The sequence below is a fragment of the Poecilia reticulata genome, linkage group LG2, assembly GCF_000633615.1.
Source record: "Poecilia reticulata strain Guanapo linkage group LG2, Guppy_female_1.0+MT, whole genome shotgun sequence".
In the NCBI taxonomy this organism is placed as follows: Eukaryota; Metazoa; Chordata; class Actinopteri; order Cyprinodontiformes; family Poeciliidae; genus Poecilia; species Poecilia reticulata.
Genome location: NC_024332.1, coordinates 4,708,874 through 4,733,034, shown reverse-complemented (window position 1 = coordinate 4,733,034; position 24,161 = coordinate 4,708,874). Strand labels below are relative to the sequence as shown.

The window sequence follows — 24,161 nt, the reverse complement described above, 5'->3', positions numbered from 1 at the left end:
AGAGAAGAAATAAGGAATAAAGGAAAGGAATAAAGAAGGAAAGAAGGAAATGAGGAAGGGAAGAAGGAGAGGGAAGAAAAGGAAGGAAGGAAAGTAGGAAGGGTAGAAAATAGGAATTAGGGTAGGGGATAAAAGAAGTAAGGAAGCAGTAAGGATAAAGGGGAAAGAAAGGAATAGCCTTGTGTCAAGAAACAAAATAAAGAAAAAAGGAAGTAAAGAAAGGAAGGACAACTCTTAGGCAGTGGAATGAACGTCTCAAAATATAAATATTTTCTCAGTACTTCCTCATTTTCCATATTTAACCAGATCTGGAAACACTCAAATCAAATTCCAGACCAGAGTCCTAGGAATCCTTATCAAAATGTTGAGCTCTGTGAAAACAGCAAGGTTAAGCTTCACTACCGGCTCCCTGGACGAGCGTTTTTTCATCGTTTTCTATATCTAGGAGAACCACGCTGCTCTGAGAACAAGGCAGACGTTTTTGTCACCAGGCAAATGATTCCTTTGTTTGGGAATTAATGACGCATGAGTGACTCACGTAGCAAGTTAAACAGATTGACGGTTACATCTGTGAAATATGTATGACAGTTTTTTAGCTGCTTTTATCCTGATCAGAGGCTCCACGGAGCTGAAAGCTGAGAATACTGATGTGAATATCTACCTGAAACATGATGAGTGAAGGATTACAAGAACGGGGGGAGTGATAAATCAGCAGGAAATGGAACAAAGAAGAAGAATGATGCATCATATAAAGAATGCAGCGTCGAAGTTTGTTGTTTTTAGCAGCGATGAAGCTAATTCCATATTAATGCTGCAGTTAATCTCCGCAGGAAATGACCTTTTGTACTAATAACCTCCACTACCAACTCTTCATAAAAACAGTGTAAACTCGTTGCTTTCACCCAACAGCAACTTGACACTGATTAATGATGACACACTAATTGAACACATGCAGAGAGCAGCCTGTGAGTGCTTTGCTGTATGTGTACATGACCCCTCTTAAAAAGCAAAAGCGAAGAGTGGAGGGGGTGGAGGAGGCTGAACTGTGATGGTTTTTACATTTGAAAAGTGAATAAAAGCAAAATAAAAGCAATGATCCGCGCAGACACGACTTCTTTCCGCAAGTCTTTGTCAGCTGTAGCAAAATGGCAGATGAGCATCTATGCAGGCGGCCATACTGCTGCATGACTCGTTTGAGTTGACGTAAGCGTTTCTGCCGAGCGAGACCCTCGCCGCTCCCCCCTCTCCGCTCCCCATCCCTTCCCTCTGTGCTGCCGCGCAGCTGTTGAATTATCACACCCCCGGCTGCGAAAGCCCCGCTGCCACAAGTCACATGGCGAGGGGGAAGAAAGAAACTCGCATGGCGATGTGTCTGCAGGAGGAAAATGCAGGCGGAGACGCTGTGGTCGAACGACGAGGAACAATAGAGCGACGCTCTCTGAAGATGGCATTTATCTGGTACCAGCTCAGACAACTGAAGCTAAATAAAAGCATCCAGAAAAATATCCTGCAACTTCACTGCCTTTTAAGCAGTCAAAGTGATTTGTTCTTTCTTGTCAGCATTAGAATGAAAACCATCTTTCTTGGGCAAACTCACAGTTAATTAATTAGCATGTAATCACCTCTATGCCAAGCTGCAACAACCAATAACTGGCATCATTTCAGCCTAGGGCTGGACAAGTCAATAACAATACATAATCACTATAGACACATGATCAATATGTCTGATGGGGCTTTCCATGTATAGAATATTCACTGAACTCCACGGCATTCTGGGAGATGTAGGCAAAAGGAAGAGCTTAAAAACAAATCAATCGTCCACCTCTTGTTTTGGCTCACTAAAAAGAACATATTGCACAATATATTCCTTTTTATTGATGTTATTCTCTATTCTAATTTTGGGTTTCAATTAGGCCCTAGCCATAAATACTAAAATGAACTGAAATTAAGACATTTTAAATATCTAAAATAAACACACAAAACAACCAAAACAAAAAAAACGGATGTTAAAGTCTGACGAAAACAAAATTACCCTTCGAAACATACAATCAGGACCAAACGGGTAAAACAGACAACAATGCCAGTTAGGAATTTTATAACAAAAAAAGTACAAACTACTTCATATTGTGTCTCATTATTTTTCAAGAGAGTGTTCTTTCACTATTTTTCAGAGTCATCTGTTTTTAGCTCTTGGGCTAAATGGCTGATTTAAGAATGTGGAGCAGCAATGAGAAATTGGGTCAGCTTGACCCCAGACTTGAAGATGGACCAGCTAAAAATACATCAAGTTTTAAATCTTTAAAACTCCACATTTCTAAACATACATCACGCATATATAGCGTAATATTTAGAAAAACAAAGTTGTAAATAAGGACTACAGTTTATAAAATCACCATGTGAGGTCCACAAGATAGTTTCATCATGTTAGAACATGATGAGTCAATAAATTAATCACGGAAAAGAAAATAATCAATGCATGTCATTTTTATGATCACCGTCTGGGAACACTCACCTGTTCATACTTGTTCTGAACCTACACAACTGGTATCAGCTGGTGTCAAGAGATGCCAGAACCATGCCTTCTGCTTTACGTGACAGATGAGCTTCATTTTAAAAGCAGCATTGTTGGCCTTAGGTTACAACACACCATGAAAGGCACTCCTACAGAGTAGTCAGAAAGTCCAGGTGGAGGTTGGGTAACATTTTCCTTAACCGGATGCGATTATCAGTCGAGCAGATTTCTGATTCATCGCTCTGCCGACTCAAGCAAGGCGTGGCAGGTGGAAAGTCAGGGCCTCGTGGAGTCGGATCATAACTTTTGACAGAGTAGTGCTGATCACAGCAGGGATCATTGAGGCTGTGGGACGGAGGACGAAAATGAGGGGGATTCAATGGGTCCTGTTGAGTCTTACCTCTGTGACATCCATGACTTTGATGGCAGCCAGCTGTCCAGTCTTGACATGTCGTCCCTGAAGAGAGTAAAACAACAAAAGTAAAAATGTGAGATTTCTGTCAAATAAAACTGAACACTTAAAAGTTTTGTAAAAACAGCTTCATTGTTCATCTTTCACTCTGAGACCCTGGATGAAAATGAGGTATTACAGCCGTTGCAGATATTGAAGTAAAAAAAATAAACTGGCCAAGGATGAGTATATTTCTCCTCCCACCCAAAAAAAATCTACATTTTTGCAAAAGTTTTCACAAGTAAAATCCCAGATATTCTCTGATGTTTAAAAGTTGTAAATTTATGAGAAAAAGAAAAAGTTAAAGCTTTCTTTAAAAATGCATTATTCCAATACACAAAAATTGCAATTAAAAATTTTCCCGTAATCCAGCAAAGCTTTGCACATTAAAAAACTGTTTAGAAATAAGTTGCTGCTCATTTTTTTGATACCCCCAGCTCAGCTAGGCATCAAGAGAACTTAAAATAAAAAAATATGCATCTTCATTTGTCTTTATACCACCGAGTTGTATATTTACGACAAAACATGTTGAAAAGAATTTAAAGGAGATGAGTTTTGGTCAAACATTTTCAAAGAATTACAAAAAAAAGATAATACAGTTAGCAGAAACATTTTCTGCTGTTCCACCAAAAAATAAGACGCAGACTATAGGTGTCTATTGAAGTGCTGCAATCAGTTGTTTTACATGGCAATCCCTACTGATATCAAATCTCCCAGCTAAAGCCCAACAGTGCCCTAGATATGAGTGTATGAGTCCAACATTCCCAGACTTCTCTGTTCTCCCAGCACCCTGCTGCCACTCCTTACATAAACAAAGGACAGAAATAGAGGGCTCTTTACATCAGCCCCCTCCTTTACCGAACCCTGGGAGGAGATAAAACACGGGACATTTCTGGGAGCTGGTCACATCGGTATTCCCCTCATCTTAGAGACGACACTGGAGTGATACAGCATGACACTCCACACATATTGGAGTGAGTAACCAGCCCCAGCATCACCGTTGTTGTGAGAAACAAACAAACAAACAAAAAAGTTATGTGTATTTCAGATGAATAAAAATTAAAAATGCTCTTCAAATTCAAAACGTTCAGCAACTTCTAAAATGAAACGGATTGTTTTGAGAGTTGTGATTTAGTGTGAAAGAATTTGCATTTATGTATAAAATATTTTCCAATTATAATTTAACTATTGAGCAATAATTCAATATGTATTACTTTTGTCTGTTTAGGTAGAAATAAAAAAAATATTTAATAAAAAGGAGGTCTATTAACCTCACATAAAAAGAAAAAAATCCCRTTGAGCTGATCAAAAAGTCAAACACGAGCAATAGTTTGAAATCATTGTAATTCCAATACTGTATTTTTGAAAACATCTTTGTAAAGAACTTTAGCTTTCCTACATAATTCAATGAATGAACATTGAATAAACCACCAGATTCATCTTTTTGCCATGAATAAGGAACCATTGTCAAAGGTTTTATCAATTAAAGCAGATTTTATATATGCATTCAATACATATTCAACAAGTGACCAATCTAGTAAGAGTATTTAATGACAAATCAGCCAATCACGCAAGGGTTATGGTTGACATCTGGCATCTGCAGGATGAGAAAATCTCAATTTGATTTCAACACATGGTGACTGCTGAAGGCCAAATCCCTCAGATCTGATGCATTTGATTGCAACCTCTGATGTTTCATACGCAATGTAAAAACATTAAAAATGTTTTTAATAATGATCATTTTATTTTTATTAAACTTGTAAAATTTCAAATATTTTACTACGCAAAGCTGTAGACAGCTTAGCAAAAAAAATGTCTGTTCAAGTGGGCTCATTCCTAGTAGCTAAAATCTGTGCCTTGGAATGGATGTCAGGATGTTCGTCTCCCTTTCTCCCTCCCAACAATCCCGCCTCCGTGAAACTGAAGTATTTATGGTCACATAACGTTTCCAAATGATTTCTAGCATCTGGGACGGCTATCCGATCCTCAAGGTTATTGCTCTGATGCCACAAAGCAACTGGGTGGTTACACTTCATTAGTGCAACGTATGACGAAATAGTCCACTTTACAGTCATGCTTAATGTTAGGAAAAAAAAATCCTTTTCATCCCGCATTTATTTGTTGTCCCTGTAATAGATTAAACCATCTGGCTGCTTTGAAGTTAGAGCCATAGTGCACAAGAAATCAACAGTAAATCAGCTAGAATAAATTGAGGTTGCCTTGGTAGATAATCAGTTTAAATACACCATCAGTAAGCTAATCATAAAACCTAAATAACCTGTAGAAATAGTCTGACCAGATTTGACAGATACGGTTTATAGATTCTGGTCGAGTCCCTAAACAAATTTTACTTGAATTATGTTGTTTCATTCTTTGTCCAGTTTGTTTTGTTAGTGCAGCTAATTTTTTAAAACTCAGGCTATTTTTTCTAGAAGGTTTTGAAAAAWTTTTTTAAGTTCATGCATAGTATTTTCTGCATCAAATGACTCTTGGCTCCAAACTATTTTAAGTGAAATTTCTCCCAGTGTAATGAARCTCAAAGTGAGAGTGATACACATCAAAATATCAACAGGTCCCATCAAAACAGAGAGCAAACTTGTCAATATGTTAGCATATTGACATATTAATACATGTCAGCAGGTTGTTAACATGTCAATAGCCTTGTATTACCGAAAGAAAGAATACTGATATGTCCATTAACACAAAAAGAAAAATAATAGTTTCCTGAAAAAAATTGCAATCATTGGTATGAGTGACATAATCTTGAAGCTGTGAGTCATGCAGCTGCAGCCTGCTTTAATAGAGTTGGTCAACAAAGCCGACTAATTTCATGTCAGTGCTGATTAACATCGGTGTCATCCCCTCTGCTGCAACCCAAATCCAAACGATTGAGTAACTAAAGTTAATTACATGTTTTTGTTTAAAGTAAGAGCCTCTGCATGAATATGGGTCTGGTTGTAGTCCGAACATGGCACAATTAGCACTAAAAACATGTATTTCACACAGTACTTTACCACCGTCTGCCATCAAAGACGGGACATGGGAACTCCGACAGGCTTAAATGATAAGTCGATCAAAAATTAAAGCATGTTGTGTTGTGAAATCATGGAGGAATGTCTGCAAGGAAAACTTATTTGGGAGTGGGAGTACACAAATGATAAGACACAGCAGCCGGCTACTCAGTGTTGCAATGGCAATCTGTGGGAATATACTGAAGAAACAAATCGTCCAGACCCTGGGGAGGTTCACCACTGTCACATGTTTTCACTAGTTGTGGTTAATGGCTCACTGGAGAGCTGAAGCCTAAGAAATTGCCTTATGTATTTTTTTTTCTTTTTACTTTTAAGTAGAGCTGCAGTCAATGATTATATTAGTAATTAATTCATCGGTTGTTCTGATTTAAAAAAAGGAAAAGTCTCCAGATTTTTTACTGAACCACTTTTTTTTTATAAAATATTAGAGCAATATTAAAAGATGCAAATGAAAATGTATTTTTATTTTTTACATATGAAAAATAAATATTTTAATCTAAAATGCAATAAGAAGAGTTCCAATAGTAGATCTGAACTGGGTGAAGCTAGAGCTTAAGTTTTGGCTAAAACAGGGTTGTTTTTTTTAATCTTAAATGCAAAAAGTATGTTTTGCAAAAGGTATGTAAAAGTTTTTTTTAAACTTTGGCTCAAGTATTGCTCTGAATATGTTGGGGTTTTCTCAGAAAATTTACTTTTTCAAGTCTGTACACTTCAGCTAATGATTAATCAATTACTAAATTAGTTGACGATTATGTCAGTAATTGATTAATCACAATTAATCATTTCAGTCCTAGTTTGGCATGTGATTTAACCTACTTCAAGTTATCAGACAAGAACCATTTACAATATATTTTTGATGATACAACATTTTGATTACTCAGTCTTGGGTGTGTCAATTAAAACTGAACTCTTTTCTAAAAAAGTATGGCTAAATCAATCAAGCAACATTTTGTGATTTCAGAAGTGTCGCAGTAATAAACTGCTTTTGCCTTTACTCATTTGTGTTTACGCATTCAGGGTATTTTTTATATTAATATTTGCACAAAAAAGGTAAACAAGAAATCTGAAAGGGGGCTAATGCTATTTCACGATGCTGTATTAGCTTTTAGAATCACCAGAGATTCGTCAGAGCCCTGCTATTAGGCACTGAAGAGCCTCTTGAAGCAGAAAGCAAGGCGTGGCTGTGGAGAGGGTTATCTGAGGCACTAAGTTATCACTCAGCCCTCCCTGGCCTCCATCTCTACTCCCTCAATCATAGCTCCTCTTAACCATGGCCAGATGTGCTGCTGGCCTCTCTCCAGCTCAGCAATAGACCACTGAATGGCTTAGAGTCTTAAGAGCCAAAGATATTAGCTAAAAAGACAGAAAAAAAAGGGAATCTACCCTCTTCTATGAGAGCCCAGTCATTAAATTTGGGGAGAAATCTCACTCAGCACTCGGACGGCGATAAGGCTGCTCTAAAATAAAGCTGCTGACATGAATGTCTTGGAGAATATGAACTTTCCAGTTATTTTAGAAGAAAACAGACGCTGTGTCTGGATTGTTTCACCATGAGAGAACTAATGGCAAATTTGTAAGGTAGACGCATAAAATATAATCGTTGAAAATGGGTGCTGGGAAACAACTAGTTTGTCTTAACCATGCAGAATGTTTCATGCTCATCAGTTTTCTCGGTCCTGCTTCAAGACTTCAAACTTTTAGCTAAATGATTTTCGAGCAGGTGGAAAACATTGTTTGTTCAAACATTATTTGTTGTTGTTTGAGGACAGAACTGTCGGATGAGAGGAGGAGTGAGGAGGACGTTCAAGMCATCGATCCCAATGGGAAAGGATCATATTCCCTACTCTCGTGTCTCTCCAAYAATACTACCAGAGATTTAATRTGGAGCAGCAAAAGCAAATGAGGTTGATTAGYAGYGTTTGCCAACAATTGATGCCGTCATCCAGGACATGTTACTGTGGAATAAGCTCTCTGCTCTCAGAAATTGAGTTGTTTGCATGAAACCATCATAACAGTCTTCAGTCAGAGGCTTTTTCATATTTGTTGCAAGACTAACTGCTACTGGAGAATCCTCTTATCCACAGCATCACCATTAACAACGCCTCTTCGAAGATACTTGGTTACGATTTACGACAATATTTAATTTTCCTTTATTTTTTTTTATTTAATTTGAATTCTCCAGAAGGGTACTGCTAAAAGGGGCTTGCATGAACATCTAAGGTGACACTTTAAACTTTAAGAGCAAGTAGGTGGGATTCAACTCGCAGCATCCATCTGCCTTTGGAAAGTTGACGTATCTATTTTCAGATCGTTCACCCACACTCGCACCTCTGCCTACGGCTTTTCCAACATGCATCAAATAAATCCGGAGGAGAGAAATGATCAGGCCACAGCAGGTAGAAACACACGAGTCCGTGCTTGTCGCTGGATCTGACAGAGTTTTTTTTTTTTTTCTTTCACTSTCTCTCTGCTGCCTCATACATCACACTGACCCAGTTCTCACAGACTGCCTCCCTGAAGACACAGAGCCAGCGATAAGGAGGCACAGAGGGGAAGGATGACAGCGCCATGAGACCAGAAGAACAGTTGGATGTAATGAGCAAACAGACATATAGACGACTGGGAAAGAACCAGAACAAGAGGGCGATTGATCYGATTGATCGATTGATTGCATTGCAGCAGCTTGCTGTCGAGAAGATTCATGGTGTCGTCCTTCGGCATCTTGAATTTACAGCATATTAGCAACAATCAGGGTGCCAGCAAAAAATAAAAACAACTATGAAAAAAAGCWGAAAAAAAAGTCGATGTCAAATATGTGTTCTTGGTTATTTACAGGTTTAAGTGGCAATAAGCAATTATTACATGATAAATTAAAATAAGCTTGGTAATTTTCATTCTGATTAACATTTTTTAAGGCTTAAGACTTAAATCAGACTTCATATAAGGACTGGGCGATACAGMTTAAAAATAAAAATGGATTTTATTTTTCCATATCAGATCTGATTTTTTTCTCCCTCTTTTCTAAAAAAGAAATTACAAATGAAAAAAATATATATTGTCAAAAAATGGCTTATTTCAGTCATACTTACTTTGAGTTGTATGACGGGGGGCTAATTAGACAAGAATTTGTCTAATACAGCAATAACATAAGCAGAATAAAAACACAATTTTACCAGAAGAATGTCTTAAAATGATGAGAAAATAGCAGGGGAAAAAAGCTTGAATTAAGTTGKGGKTTTTTTTAGCGTTTGAGTTCTCAAAAATTACATCATTCCCCAAATATTGAAACTTTTTTTCTGGTAATATTAAGAAATTTTTCTTCTATTATTTAAATTTTGTCATTAGACCTATTTCAAAGTCCAAACTAAATCTTCAAAAAATTAGACTAATCAGATTCAAAGCCTGACCCGGAAGACTGAGCAGGAACCTTGACATTTTACAAAGGTTTTACTCCTCTCGCAACATCCAACTTTGCTGACAGAAGAGTTTCCCTCTCTGGGCAGAAGAGGAGCATCTCCTCTCCCACCACCTCGCGAGTTCACTTTGGCAATGAGGCGTCTMAATGGGACAGTAGCATGTACACACAGACAAACACAGAGAGCTCTGTTCGGGCAGAGTGACCCGTCAGGTGACACGCTACGTCTTGTGACACCAATTAGGAAGAAGGGTCACTGTGGGGGCGAMGAGGACAAAAGGGATACACAGTGTGCAGGGTGCAAACGAGAGGAGTTTCTCTCAGTGTTTCACATGTCACAAGAAGAAAAAGAAYGAGATCAGATACAATCCTGCAATAATGAGGAATGTGGGCAGCAGAAAGAGTAAAGTAGTTCTAACACAAGACACCAGGCCTGGTTGCAGCGTACGCAAGCCAGCCAACACCCCMGTATTCTGACCTAAAGCCTCCGCAGTCAATCAGCAGCCAGGATCTTTACAACTGAGCTCTATTCAGCAAAAATTAATTAGGCAAGCAGGCAAGGCGAGCTGCTGGGTTCAGTAAAGGCCTCTAGACCCCCACTTTGCAACACAACGGTCACCAATACCAAACGCATTAGTGAGTAATAAAGATCAATTCAACATGTAATTTGTCTTTGCATTGTAAAATACAGCAAATCTTCTCTTGTATCCTATTGAATCCTAGTTAGAATGCCCCACTACCTGAACTTGACCGCTAATTGACAACTGGTGGAATCAATACTTCCCTATTGACGAAGTTCTTGTATCTTTCGGACACTTCTACAAACTGCTGAAAAAGGCATGACTTTCAGGGCTGTGTGTGGAAATACTGCATGCAGCTGCAGAGGGGTCGATGAGGATTAACCTCCAGTCTGGTGACATCTACCACCCCCAGCACTAACGCAACTTCACTGGATGCTTCAGGCATTAGAAAGCCCAAACATGTTTGCTCTACACTGAAATTGCAGTTTCAGTGTGTGCAAGAGTGTAATCACAGTAGACTGCTTAGGCACCATATTTGGTAGGTTACTCTCTGCTTGCCATTTATAGGCTATTATTGGCCTTTCACATGATCTGGTTTTGTCTTTAATGCTCCAATTTGATGTCGATTTTAGTGACCAAGAGGCTGAAGTTGACAGTAGAAAAGTTAGATAATCGCAATGGATACAATTAATTTTTTTCAAAATATACCCTAACCGTACCGTCAAACTCTGAAACCCCACTTATTTGCAGATTTTTCTTCTGAATTTAACTCCAAATTATTCGTGGAAAATTCACCTAGTCCCAGATTTTTATGTAGATATTGGTTGAGGTTTTATATTAAGCAGCCAATTCAGGAGAACCATTCAYTTTCCTTGATGTGGATTGGCTGTAATCCTAAGTGCAGAAATAAGGAAGACTGTGATTGTTAGCTTCTGCCAAGAAAGTTTACACTGTGCATGATATGATCAATTTGGTGTTTGAACTATTAAAATAGAACAGAGAAATGAACRTTGAATGGGGTAGACAGATAGATGGACTGATTATAAACAACTGGAGGGACAGAGACGATGGATAGAGGAACAGATTGATTGATATCCTTCTGGAGAATCTGATAGATGTCCAGAAGGATGGAGGGACAACAAAGATTGACAACTGGATGGACTTTCATAACCAACACAAGTCAAACTATTGACACCCAGATAGTCTGACAGAGTGTGGATAGATGAGCAGAAGATGGATAATCAATCAGAAGGACTTGTGAACAGCTGGATGAACCAACATTTACACAAAAGGACAGGAAACAACAACTTTTTCCCCATGCTTATTATGCAAACTACATTGTAAGCTTGCTCAAATTGGAAATAAATACAAAATTTGCTCCAACCACTGACAGCCCTGTGGTACAAAACAAGTATCAGACAGCCCATATGGTTGGGAGGCCTTTAAACAGATTGAAGGATAGGTTCAGCAGCAGCTCAGAGCCTTTGTGCCCATCAGGCAGAGCTTGCCCCCCCCMCCCCCCCTGAGGACGACTGTCTGATTCTGAGGGCAGGGGTGAGGCTGCCACTTCGGATCGGCAGAGTAAACAAARGGAAAAGATGGACCACACAAGCAATAAAGCTGCAGAGATTCAGAACAAGCTTCTYCAGATTTAACCAGAGATCTGCAGAAAACGAGATTTGTTTCTATTCTTCTGAAACTRGGCATTCTGATGTTAATTTTCTAAACGCAGGAGAAGTGTGAAAACAACAGGGCACAGGAGTTGGCACACCCCACACAGGTCGGCATGGGCGCCATGGGCTCAGGCGTGACTATATACGGTGATTCTGTACAGCAGAGAGAATCTTCTCTGCATACCATTTGCAATTCAAGGATCGTGTTTCGCTCTYGGGCTTATCTTGGGTCATTTTTTCCTTCTTTCGAGTCATGATATCTAAAGAGGGGCCCCAGACTTGGTACACTCTGTCGGTCAGTGCCACTGATAAGCAGGGAGAGCTTAGTAAGAAGCTCTTTGTCTAACACACGAGCATGTAAAAACACCGAGGTCAAATATTTGGAAATACGGTGACTAATGGAAGAGAGTATGAAATGTAACTTCCAGACAACTGGATAGTTTACACATGATARAAGTGTCGACAGATACATGTATAGTCAGGATGACATCAGATAATCTTGTGTAACCAAGGGAGCARATCGCAGTCCGATTAGAAAACAACTTAAATATTAGTTTGTAAGCTTATTAATGCAAAACCTGAACTCAAATTAATCTCYGTCGGCTTACATACCAATCAGCTAACTGTCCAAACCAACATATGTGATTTAAAGTGCGCTTTTTAACCCTAAAGCAATTTTCATTAAGGCTGTCTGTCAAAAAAACAGAGGGGGGAAAAACTGCTTTGCTGTGTTTTCAGAAGCTGACTGTAATCTGGCACCTCTCCAGGGGCGATGGCCTGACAGACCGAGCAGGTTTAGAGAGACAGGAGCACAGCGTGGCCACGAAAACATTTACATGGCATTTCAAGACCAGGAAATCAGCTTCTTCCTTCGTTTTTACAGTGTTAAGTCATGATAACTTCACAGATTTCTGTGTTCTTGTTTATAGCCAGTTTTGCAGAAATACGAAAGCAGAGTTTGTGCACTTTATTCTAAAATGGATGCACATTTTAGAATTTGAAGTGGCTATGAAATCTTGTCAATATATTTTTTAACTTCTGGATGTTGACCCACGTCAGATCAGTGAATTTTTTTAAATGCCTTTATCAATTTATGTCAGCAGATGTCAGTCTTCCATRTGGAACCGAAATTACTTATTAATTTTTACTATGCGAGTCTTTTGCAGATCTTTAAAACATGAGCTTTGTATTCCTTCTTTACATTTTCTCCTAAACCAGATTTCTCACCACCACTTTAAATTATTTTTCTTCCACTGCAATCGGTGCCATAAAAACAACAACAGAAGAAGAACTACGGAAGCGGTGCAGAAGAGTAGCAGCTATGGGAGTAGGGTTGGAGTGGCATTCATGTTTTATTCAGTAGCTTTCATCTTCTTGAATAGTACGTTTGAAAAGGATCGCTTTAAGCGTCGGCCATTAAGACTAAATTAAAACGGGGTCGAGAAACGCTGCAGATGTGTGCTGCCCTTTAGACGTGACCTTATAACCAAACTGATCTTAAATTCCTTTAGACTAAAGTATTATGTGTTGCTATTGGAGGTCTAGCCTACTTCAGGTTGTCCGTCAGGTTCTATTCAAGTGATTTTATTCTGAAGGACTAAAGTAGGTAGCCACCAGTGTGGCAACTGTTATAGTTATATTTTCAAATTTACTGTTGCTTTCATTGAAGTAACAATCCTGGCAATACTGATACTTTTGAGGATCTTAGACATCATTAATGGGAGCTTGTCATGACAATGAATCAAAATTATTACAAGAACTTWACTATGATGAATGCCTGACGAATTCAGAACAAGTCCCAGAAAGAAGAAGCTCGAACACATTGTGACAAAAAAAACAAATCTGGGGGRRAAAGAGGGCTTGCAAAGTGTGACCAAGCAGTGGACAAAGCAGAAAAGGCCTCAGAGGGAGGACAAAACTCCTCCCAGTTTTCAGTTAGAGAGGAGCCTGTTGTGATTATTCAGTCGGTTGGACTTTGAAACGCTGCAGACAAACGCCTCCTTTCTACAGACCTCAGCGACTGACGGAGCAAGAGACTCAAACGGCCYGCAGAGACAAGCCGAGCTTTGTGGGTTCCTGTCTGGAGCCGGACAGCTGCTCCTCTCTCAGTCGCGAACGCCACATCCCTCCGGCCAGTTCGCTAATCGACAGCCGATCGACAGGAAGCCGCTGCGGCAGAGCCCCAGCACTTGGCAGCGACTTCACTGGAGACAGTTTGGGCTTATCTCGTGCAGGCTGCCTGCAACTACTACATCTTTTGTGTCAACTGCGAGCTAATCTGACAACTGTGAGCTCCATTCTCACATGGCGGCGTTCGCAAATAGAATTAGCGCCGAACGCTGAATGTAGAAAGAGATTAAATGGTCAAAAAAAAAAAAAAAGGGAGAGGGAGAGGGAGAGGGAGAGGCTCTAATTCCCTTTCCCATGATATGTTGAGTTTAAAAGCATGTGGTGGGAAGATAACATGGAAGGATCCATATTGAAAGAGTTGACTTCCAAGTAGTCACATGAGTGCAATTTCAAGGAGGGGAGAGACTGGGAGTTTATTATGCTGGAGCGACTGAATGCAGGTCACTGGAGCACTGCTGAGAGCTTGCACAAAACAGCATTTACCAGCAATGCCACGCTTTGAACTGGACATATCTGCTGGGTAATGCCATTTAGTAATCCAGCTGCAAGAAGAAAAAGAAAAAAAAAAAAAAAACAAACATGCACAGAAAGATGAATCCGTCTGCCTCCATTCCTGCTTGGCGATGTCTTTCAGCAGTAAGCAATGGTAGTTTAAGGCATGGAAATGCAACACCGAGTGCAGATGGACAAGAGAAACGGAATTAGTCACCAAATCAGKAAAAAGTCTAACTTTCTTGGTTTTGTTGACCAGACTTTAGTTTAAAAATTAAAAAAACTGACTTTGTATATAGTTTTTCAGTTACTGACATGTTTTTTAAATGATTGAATTGAGAGAAAAACAGGCATCCAAAAGACAGATCCCATTGTTTATCATTCCTTATAGCATATTCTCCTTATTTGTGAGTTTTTTAAAATCAAATTTCTCCGTCAAAGTTCTTCACTTTTATTTTGTATCGTTGCATCAGTGTGTTTGARCCGTATAAGGGAACACAGAAWGGATTTGAAGAATATTTGGCARCGATTAAAACAGTTCTTGACCAATGCAGACTGATTTTCATCATTAAAGATCTTGAGCAACTGTCCATTGAGATGACGTTCAAGCACTGATGAATCACATGCTGCCGCTGCCAAAGGTGATACAGGCAGATTTGTAATGACCCARCTGACCCCACCTTGCGTGCACCTGTTGCGCCACCCACGCCATTGCCATGCCAACACAACAGAGGAAGCTACAAGTTAAGACTGCATGCAGAGGTGCCGTTTTGGGGTGAATTTGTACAGAAACCAAATCAGATGRAAGCATTCAAACTGGAAAAATGAACAGTTCTGAAGACAATCCYAGCTGGGAGATGGTTTGAGTCAAACTCTGGTTTAAACCTGCAAGGTAAAAACCCAGAGATTCACCAAACAGCAGGTGCTACAGTGCACTTTYAGAGTTTGAAATAAATTAGAAAAACGGTTATAAACATGTGCTTTGATACATAAGCGGGGCTAATCTTTCTATTCCTCCATTTTGTTAGATTTWAAACCACATAGTGAAAACAAAAGGTTATTCTGGTCAAATCCAACTTCAGCATCTGGATACAAAAATCAGTCAAACGTTGCTCCGCCATGTTGTTTTTCCAATCCCAGCTGATGAGCTTGATTCTTGTGCCTCTTATGTCATCAACACCACACATATAAAGAAAAATCTGCCGTTTTGTTTCAGCGCGCTTTTGTATTTTCTGAAATCCTGAAGTGGAAATCCATTTTCTTTGCAACGCTGTGCGTTGACCTGCGAACATTTGTTACTTGGAACACACACAAAAAAAATCCACAATTACATGGTTCTTACAGACAGGTTTGTAGGCTGCAGTGTCACAATTCTCACTGATAACTGCTTGATATCAGGAAAAGATCAAATATGCGATAATGTAGGAGGAAGTTGTCATGACAATATGGCATGCAGTTAAACCAGATGCAGGAAAAACTTGAATTCATCATTTCTGTTCCAGCAACATTGATCACTGAAAAATGTTTTTTTTCTAATATATATAAATTTTCCCAGAACATCTAAATGTTCTAGAAACAAAGTCTTTAGATACACATATATGGCGAGCCAATATAACTTCTAAAGTTCAAATTTCATAATCTGATCAATCTACTGTTCAAGTATAAATCATGTTTCACCCCAGGATGTTGCATCTACATGATCTTGGCACGATTTTAAGTCTTTTAATGCTCTGTTAGTTTGTGACATGACTCCTGGAGATTTTGCCTACATTAAGGCGAGGGTTTCTTATCTACTCTTTCGTTGATGCAAGATGGGTGAAGCATCAGAGTTTACATGGTCTGATTCAGCCATTAACCCTCACCTCCCAGGCCAACCCTCAACAATAACACCAGAGGGAAAGCGCTGCTCGTTCTCCCACCATGTGGTCCAACCTAACCATCCACCATCCAGCCTCAATGTCCCTTCCTTTGTTCTTAAGAGTTTAAAACAGAAAAAACAGATTAGATGAAAACAGGACAGGCCATGCCTCCAACCAACCTTGTATACTTGTCCATAGGTGCCATTTCCAACTACCTCCACCAGCTCAAATATCCCAGCCGGATCCTGCAGTAGAGAAAAAGGACAGGGTGGTTCAATAACAAGCGCTGCTACATCTTAAAACTGATAACATTGTCCGGTGTCCGCCAGCTGTTGCGCCCTGGTCTCCCCTACATGCCAAACGCATCTCGAACAAAGGAAAATCAGACACTGGCAACACCTCGATGAGCCTCAGCGCTCGTTTTTAAAGCATCTTTAGCGCAAAAAAACGCCGAAACCCAGCCTGAAACCTGCTCATGTAATGCGCTTTAAACAGAGGACGCTTTACAGAGAAATGTGAAATAAAGAAGAGGTAAAAAAAGAGCAGGAAAAACATCGTCTCGGGTCCCCAGCACTCACCCGCAATGAAGCCAAGTCTATGTCTACCAGACTTTTAGCTGGAGAGTCGTTCGCCATCTTTTCAAATAAAAGCCGGGCTTCCCTGTGACTCTACTAAATATGGCCGCTGTATCATTTGCGAGTGTTTTTCTTGGCAGATAAATTAAATATATAGCGCCGGGTATTCCCGTCAAAGGAATCCGCTCTTCGGCAGTAGGCGCTCGGCTCCAGCTACTCCATGTTGAGGTGGCAGCGGGCTCCCTGTGTGCTGCTGCTGCTGCTGCTGCCTCGCTGCTGTGGTCAAGCTAGTAGTCATTGTCTGACTTCCGCTGGGCCGTTTCAAAATAAAAGCATCTAATCTGTCCTCCCCAAAATAATGTTCATAAAAGATAACATTTATTACATGTAATATATGTATGGAAACTGTATAGATAAGCATATAGACATCTGGGCATTTTGTTGCTTTTTCCTCAATCAAAATAGAAAATAAACAGGTTATGTACGTACAAATACCTCAAATAATCATTTATGCCTGTTATTTGTTGCTTTTTTCAAGCAGTTACAATTCAGTTCATGTAGAGAATCTTTGTGTATATTTGAGAAATTTGAGAAAAATCAAGTCACTATGAGATCGGAAAAAATGGTCTATTGAATAAAGTAAGTAGAAAGTAGTCACCACATAAAGAAGCAAAATATAAATCTTTGAAAAAAAAAAGTCTGTACATTTTGGATGTTTTGACTTTCTTTCATTTTTTTTCAAATGTATTTCTTTATTTATGTATTTTGCAGTTTGAGAGTTGCTTATATCAAATAATTTTGAGCAATTTTTTCAGCTTCCTGCCTCTTCAAAACAATTTATTACTTTAATCAGATTGGTATTTTACCATAATCCATAAAAACTCAAATGCATCTTTGTGAGTGTTCTGATATTGTTTTGGGCTATTTCTTTATATATATATTTTTCTCGTTTCCCTGTTTGTTTTGTTCAATTATATGCTCAGATATGTTTTTTCATAAATATGTGCTTTTACTCCCTCTTGCTCTCTTTGTGTTCATCTGTTCATGATAACACCATTAAAAAAAACTCTATTCTTTATATTAAACCACACTTTACACATGATTTTGCCCATTTTCTTCTTGTGTTTGGGTGATTTATCATTTTAATATATGACACATGTCCAATATGAATACTTTTTTTGCCTCTCATTTCTCAGGCTCAGCTATCTACGGTTTTATATCTCTTTGCAACTTTATTATTAATGCTTGTAAAAAAAAAAATGTATATATATATATATATAAAAGGATGTGAATCTACAGTAATATTGGATTGATTTTCAACCAATCTATTGTTATTTTCCTACGTAGCAATGTATTTTTCCTCTTTTATTGTGTCACGGTGACATCAGGAACTCTATCTGTCTTTCTTTTATGCTGAAGGTGAAGCTACCCCAGCAGAGCTTCTCTTCTCTTCTGTCTGCTTTCCTCTGGCTTCACGCTGATTTAGAAGAGAATCCCTCAAACACAGGAAGCCGGTTGGCTGCACACAGAGAGATTAGGGCTGGGTCTGTCCTCAGTGAGCGTGGATACAGTGATGATAACACACAATTCCTGCCTGAACTGTCCAACAGACATCAGCCCGCGCACTGGTGTTTACACAAAGCACCTCAGTGGGCAGACAGGTGAGACGAGGGCAGACGCCGGCCTGGACGTGTGTGCACATTGACCTAAAATGTTCACACTGGTATGGGTGTGGCAGATGAGCAGAATCAGGAGGGGATGTTATGTGATGTCTGGACAGTTGGCATACCGGAGAGCTTTAGGAGAAAAATAAAAAAGGATTTTTTTTTTGCTACAATAATTTCCAGAACTGATTACTATCTTAATAGTAAACAAGTTAAAAATCAGTAGTTTTGCAGGTGAGTCAATTGTACTAAAAGCTGTAATTTCTGCAAACCTCACTCAGTCCGTTGATGTAGTTCAATTACGGCTCTGCGTCTTTATCTCAAGCCATTCTGCAGCTGCACCAATAGTCATAAATCCTTTAAGTGCGCTACACGCCGTCATGCTCTGAATGCTTTCTAACAAAGCAAAAGCAAAAGGCAGGATGTCAGTTAATTACCGCCACAGTACAGTGAAAGGTCCAAACAGAGAAAGACAATCTGTTGCTTGAACAAACTTTACCAAGACATGCAAATAAAAAGACAGGAGGAACCAGTTGGGCAGGCTGGGGGGAAAGCAACAAAGCTGAGGGAGAAAATGCAGAGAACTTTTCATTCAATGTATTTTATTTAGTAGACAAACACAAAGTAGTTTGTAAATGTAAAGTGAAAGAAAATCTGAAAAGTGTGACATGCATTTATATATTTACAATTAACCACCCGAGCTTTCAACCACTTGCTGAGCATCGTCCAATCCATCATCGGAACATGGAAAGAGTATGTCACAACATACACTCTGTGTTGTGGATACCAAATACTTTACTTTAACCTTAACATCCTCCATCCCACTCGAGACTGGGGTGGAGGTTTCCCTTCCTAAGGTCAGAGACCCAAAACATATAATCAGTGTCGCAATTGAATGATTTAGACACAGAGAACTGCAACTTCAGTCCTCAAAAACCACTATTCTGCTTCTTTTACATGTTCACAGATGTTCTACGTACGTTCTACGTACAATCTGGCTGATTTTTGCACTAAAAATTAGCTTAAGTTTGCATAATTTCCTCCTGCTTCACAATTAAGCACTTTTTGTGTTGTCTGCATCATAAATTCCAATTCAAACACAATGTAGCTTGTGACTGAAACATGACAAAATGGGGAAACATTCAATATTTGTTTTAGACCGTTATACATAACAGTGTAAAACATGACTAACGCTTAGTAAAGTCTAAAAAAAAAGATACCAGAACCAAACGCGAACATTCAGCAGATAATAAATGTAAACTCTGTTCCTGGTGTTGATGTGATTACTGTTATCTTATATCTGGCATGTTTGTTTTGGACACACAACAGGTGACATTTATTAATCCAATATTTCACCGCAATATTGGCAWTGTGGTGGCATTTAGATCAAGGGTTCATTGGAGTTCAAAGCTTGTGTCACTGTTAATTCAAGTTTTTACCGCCACCTCGTGGATGTTTGGTATCACTGCATCCAAAGTTGATCATGACGTCGCTGTTTCGATCTTTTTTTTTTTAAGATTGGGTTATTCTATGCAATACCTAAGATGCTAGCGTGTCATATTTATTAGGCAGAAATTGCTTCTTCAAGTTGTCCACTTTGCTTTTTTTGTGCTTTTTTTGTTACAGCAAGTTGTTGGGATAACAGAAAGGAAACAAAGACATCACAGTTTCTTTGGGTTTAAACCACTACTGAAATGTCAAAAGTGAATCCAAAGCAGATATACAAGGTTTGTCGTGCGTCCCTTTAAATTGTTTGCACAAAATTCAAAAGCACAACAAATGGAAACCACCACACAGGTATTTTACACCTTTATTTTAAACCCGGTCTCTGAAACACAACTACCCACAGGGAGCCAATAATGCTTTAAACCTTGCAGCCACCCGTCACCAAATTCCTAATATAAATATCAACATTTAATAAAAATGTTTAATTGCAAGTCATGTTAAGAACATTTAAGTGTTACACTTCTTGTAGAAAAAAAAAGTAGCTTTCAAAATTCAGTGTCGGCGCAAAGGGAGTCAGTTTTTCAGTTCATTATTATTACACCTATATTAACCTTACGCAAGTTTTTTTTTTTTCCTTGACAAGACATTTGTTTGCCTTGTTATTATATTTCATTATTATAAAAATGTAAAAAAGTTAATGCTGTTCGATAAGTCATAAAAACCTTAATGAAAAACCACAAGTGCTCAGTTTGTTCTTCAAAGAGGACCTTCAATTGTAACAGAACAGGATCTGCAGCTGCGCAGGCGCATCTCAAAACATCACCAAGGAGTTTAAATAGTTTAGCAAAAATTATTCAATTTGTTTAATTAATCTACATAGTACACATGGTTCAACTGAAATAAACTTTTAAACGGGCAGTTTTGTGTTTTTTTTTTTGTGAGACTGAAGAGTTTTTCAAACATGCATTAAATAATCAAGGCAACACTCCTGGTATGTTTTTGATGAGGGAATAACATTATAACACGATGTAAAGCTAAAAAAAAAAAAAAAAAAGTCAATTTGACACAATACTGCCCCTTCAATGGTATTCTAATTTACTGAGATGCACCTGCAGCATCATCCATAACGAATCCCTGAATCAGGAGATCCAAACAGTGCAACAATATAGCTACATTTACAGGACTATATGCCTGTATAACAGATAAGAAGTCAAACATGATTATTAAATATAAAACCATTAAATGTGTTCTTCGTTTAATTTATACCTCTCATTAATTATTATATTGACTACTTTCCTTCAGTAAAATGATAATTCAACACAGCTCACACCAATTATTCCAACAAAAGCATGGGAGTAAAAGTAAACAATTTATTTTAAAGTCTGCTCTTCCTATGGCAGCAAGGATGCTAAAATCCAGCACCCTAGTTCAGTTTTCCCATTCAGTTCAGTAAAAACTCTGGCGTCGGGTAACCAAACAGCTGGAAGTCACCTTGGTATCGTGCATAGAGACGCCTGATGTCCCGCTTACTGATCCCTGAGAAGTAGTGCTCCACCTTGGTCCTATTGTAGCGCGTGATGCCCGGAGGAATGGCCGGGTACGACACCAGCTGGTGGATGCCGGCCGCTCTCAGGATGAACGGCGCGTCGTGCTCCAGGGTCTCGTGGTGCCCGACCACGCTGTAGTTTATCTCGCATGGCGCGCACAGCTCCGCGTACGTCACCCAGTGGATGATGTGCTCCCCGAACTGCCGGTCCATCCGCCGGCGGCCCTCGGCGTCTGCCAGATAACGGACGAAGTCCTCGAAGTGCAGGCCGGAGGTGGCCAGGTCGCTCTCGCGGTGGACCTTGCGGTATTTGCGGATGATGGCCGGCGCGATGTCATGCTTGTACCAGGGCTCGAAGCGCGGGTTCTTCACGAACTTGTCCTTGAACGCCGAAATGAGGCGCTCGAAGGGATCTCTCACGATGAAGAACTTAAAGTAAGAGTTCAATCTGGTGAGGCAGACAGCAAGGATTAACAAGTTAATTTGAAAAACTCCAACGAAGCATGTTAAATTTCATGAAATTTGATCCATTGCACTTGCAGGGTAAGAAAAAAGAAAAAAGATTGTCTGCAGTACGTCATTTACACACAATAAACAAAACCAACCTTTCAGTTATTTCCTGAGGGGAGAATGACGACAGGCGGGGCAGGCCGTTTTTGTCGTGGTCGTGAACGAGGTTTTCTGGGATTTCTTCCACGCTGGGAAAACCTCCTGCAGCAGCCAAGACAAATCAGAAACTTTCTAAGCTTCATCCTTGCAAATTCCCACTGCAACTCCAGTAAAATGTGCATCGGTCCATCCCGTACTCACCATTGAGCACAATGAGCACCTTCTTCCACTGTGTGTTCCCCACTTTAGGCGTCTGGCAGAACAAGATCTGGCGTTTGTCGCAGACAAAGATGCGGTCGAGGACGAACTTGCTGATCGAGACATGAGTTAAATTCCTCAGGCTGCTGTTCTTGCACACAGCTGAAAGATGCTCGATTCGGCTCTCGGAGACCGCCTGCCAGTCAGACGCAGTGGCCGCAACTGAGGGCTGAGACAATCACACAAGAACTGCCATGACTGATGGACTGGATTTCACAGCAACTTTTTATGTGAATAGGAAAGAGGTAAAAATAAATAAAAATAAATAAAAAAATATCTGAAATGAATTTCTCACCTGATGTGATGGCGTTTGATTTTGCTTTAATGTGCTCGGCACAGATGCCGGTTTCGCCACCTTTGTATTTCCCACAGTCCAACTTTGAGCAGGTCGCTTCTTGTAACCTGGGAAAGCACAAACAAATGTTAATCTGACTTCTAAACACACAGAATAAAATGAAATAAATAATTTGTTTATTGTCCTGAAATATTTCTAATACCAAAGTGTGCCCTCATTACCAAAAAACAGCCCAAACATCAGTATTGAAAGAAAATATATATTGGAGTCTTATCACTAAAGTTTTGTATTTTAACACAAAAGGTAGTTGAAAAAAAAGAAGTAAATAGAAGAGTTTAAAAAATTTGCTTGAAAAGCAAAGGTAGAATGAACAAAATGTTGCACATCTAATATTTCTTTTGACAATCTTTAGCTTTAATTACAGTAACCACTCTCTGTGACTGATAAGCTTCTGAAATGAACAGTGTTGCATGAAGATATAGCACCGATGACCGGTATCTTACCTTCAATAGTTTTAAAGCTAATGAATTTACTGACAAACATGAGGACGAGCAGGACCCAGCCACAAGCCCCGAGGAGCAGCCACTGGTGCCGCATGGTGTGCACATCAGCCCACGGCCATGGAAAGCAGAAGCTCGCACCTGGATAGGTTTACAACATGCAAAATGAGATGCCTAAAACATGAAGCCACCATGTGAAAGAAGATTCAGAGGTGTCATTGAGAAAATCACTGGGTTGTACAAATTTCTATAAAATATTAGCATTTGAAGCTCCAGTAGTTTATATAAAAATGCTTTAATTGGCTAGCTAGGTATCTAGCCAGTTAGCAAGCCACGCCTGCTCGTCCCTGACATCCCGCAGATCTCTTAGTTTATCTCTGCGAGGTTCATAAAAGGTGACAATGCAGATAGTAAGCCAGTAAAGCATTTCCTCTTACCTTTATGTTGACTTATAGAGAACGCATAGCTAAGCTAAATAAGGAGTAAACGTTAGCCGTTGCTATCGAAGCTAATGTGTTTTTCACTCCATCCGATCCAAGTGCAGGCAAAATGAACAGCTCCTCCCGGCGACGGGACCGCGTCACTGCACCCTAGATTTGGCGTCCCCTGTTTTTCTTGTTCTAAATGCTGAGACTTGAATGAATGCGTTCATGTGACAAGCTGTGGAGATAAAGTCGATAGATGGATAAATATTCAAGGAACCTAAATTATTTTTTTAAAAGGCTTAGAAACATTTTCGTTCTGTACACCGCAAAAAGACAAAATCTTACCAAGTATTTTTGGTCTAATTTCTAGTGCAAATATCTCAGTAAACGTCTAATAAGACAAACTAAAGTAACTTTTTCAGGAAAGATGCAGAAGCTTGTTTTAAGTAAATAATTCCTTAATATTGATGAAAAAGTACTAGTTACATCGCCAAATAAATTAACTTATAACATGGGGAACATTTGTTATAAGTGAAATAATCTGCCAATGGAACAAGTACATTTTCATGACTATTAAGAAATTGTTTACTTAAAACAAGCCTCTATATCTTGCTAAAAAGTTATGTGTACATTAGTTTGTCTTATTTGAAGTTTACTAAGATATTTGCACTAGAAATTAGACCAAAAATACTTGGTAAGATTTAGTGTTTTTGCAGTGCAGTCTGCGGATGACTGACCCTTGATTCCCAAACTGATGT

The 24,161-nt window shown here is 39.2% G+C and overlaps 2 protein-coding genes across 10 annotated transcripts in view; both read right to left on the bottom strand.

The window, feature by feature from the left end:
• Positions 1–16,945, bottom strand: part of LOC103475444 (mitogen-activated protein kinase kinase kinase kinase 4) — a 36,441-nt gene extending 19,496 nt beyond the window's left edge. For all 9 annotated transcript variants that reach the window (XM_008427053.2, XM_008427125.2, XM_008427167.2 and 6 more), the window contains exons 1-3: positions 16,664–16,945; positions 16,265–16,330; positions 2,913–2,969 (exon numbers count right to left, since the gene is read on the bottom strand). In XM_008427053.2, the coding sequence (XP_008425275.1) occupies positions 2,913–2,969; positions 16,265–16,330; positions 16,664–16,720 (180 nt within the window). In that variant the 5' untranslated portion in view covers positions 16,721–16,945. The remainder of the gene's footprint in view (positions 1–2,912; positions 2,970–16,264; positions 16,331–16,663) is intronic.
• A 4,175-nt stretch (positions 16,946–21,120) lies between these two features.
• chst10 (carbohydrate sulfotransferase 10) lies at positions 21,121–23,711 on the bottom strand. Its single transcript, XM_008427179.2, has 6 exons — positions 23,416–23,711; positions 22,982–23,119; positions 22,479–22,585; positions 22,127–22,352; positions 21,922–22,027; positions 21,121–21,764 (listed from the first exon to the last, which is right to left on the bottom strand). The coding sequence occupies exons 2-6, from the start codon at positions 23,073–23,075 to the stop codon at positions 21,212–21,214; spliced, it is 1,086 nt and encodes a 361-aa protein (XP_008425401.2). The 5' UTR covers positions 23,076–23,119; positions 23,416–23,711; the 3' UTR covers positions 21,121–21,211.
• Positions 23,712–24,161: the final 450 nt, after the last annotated feature.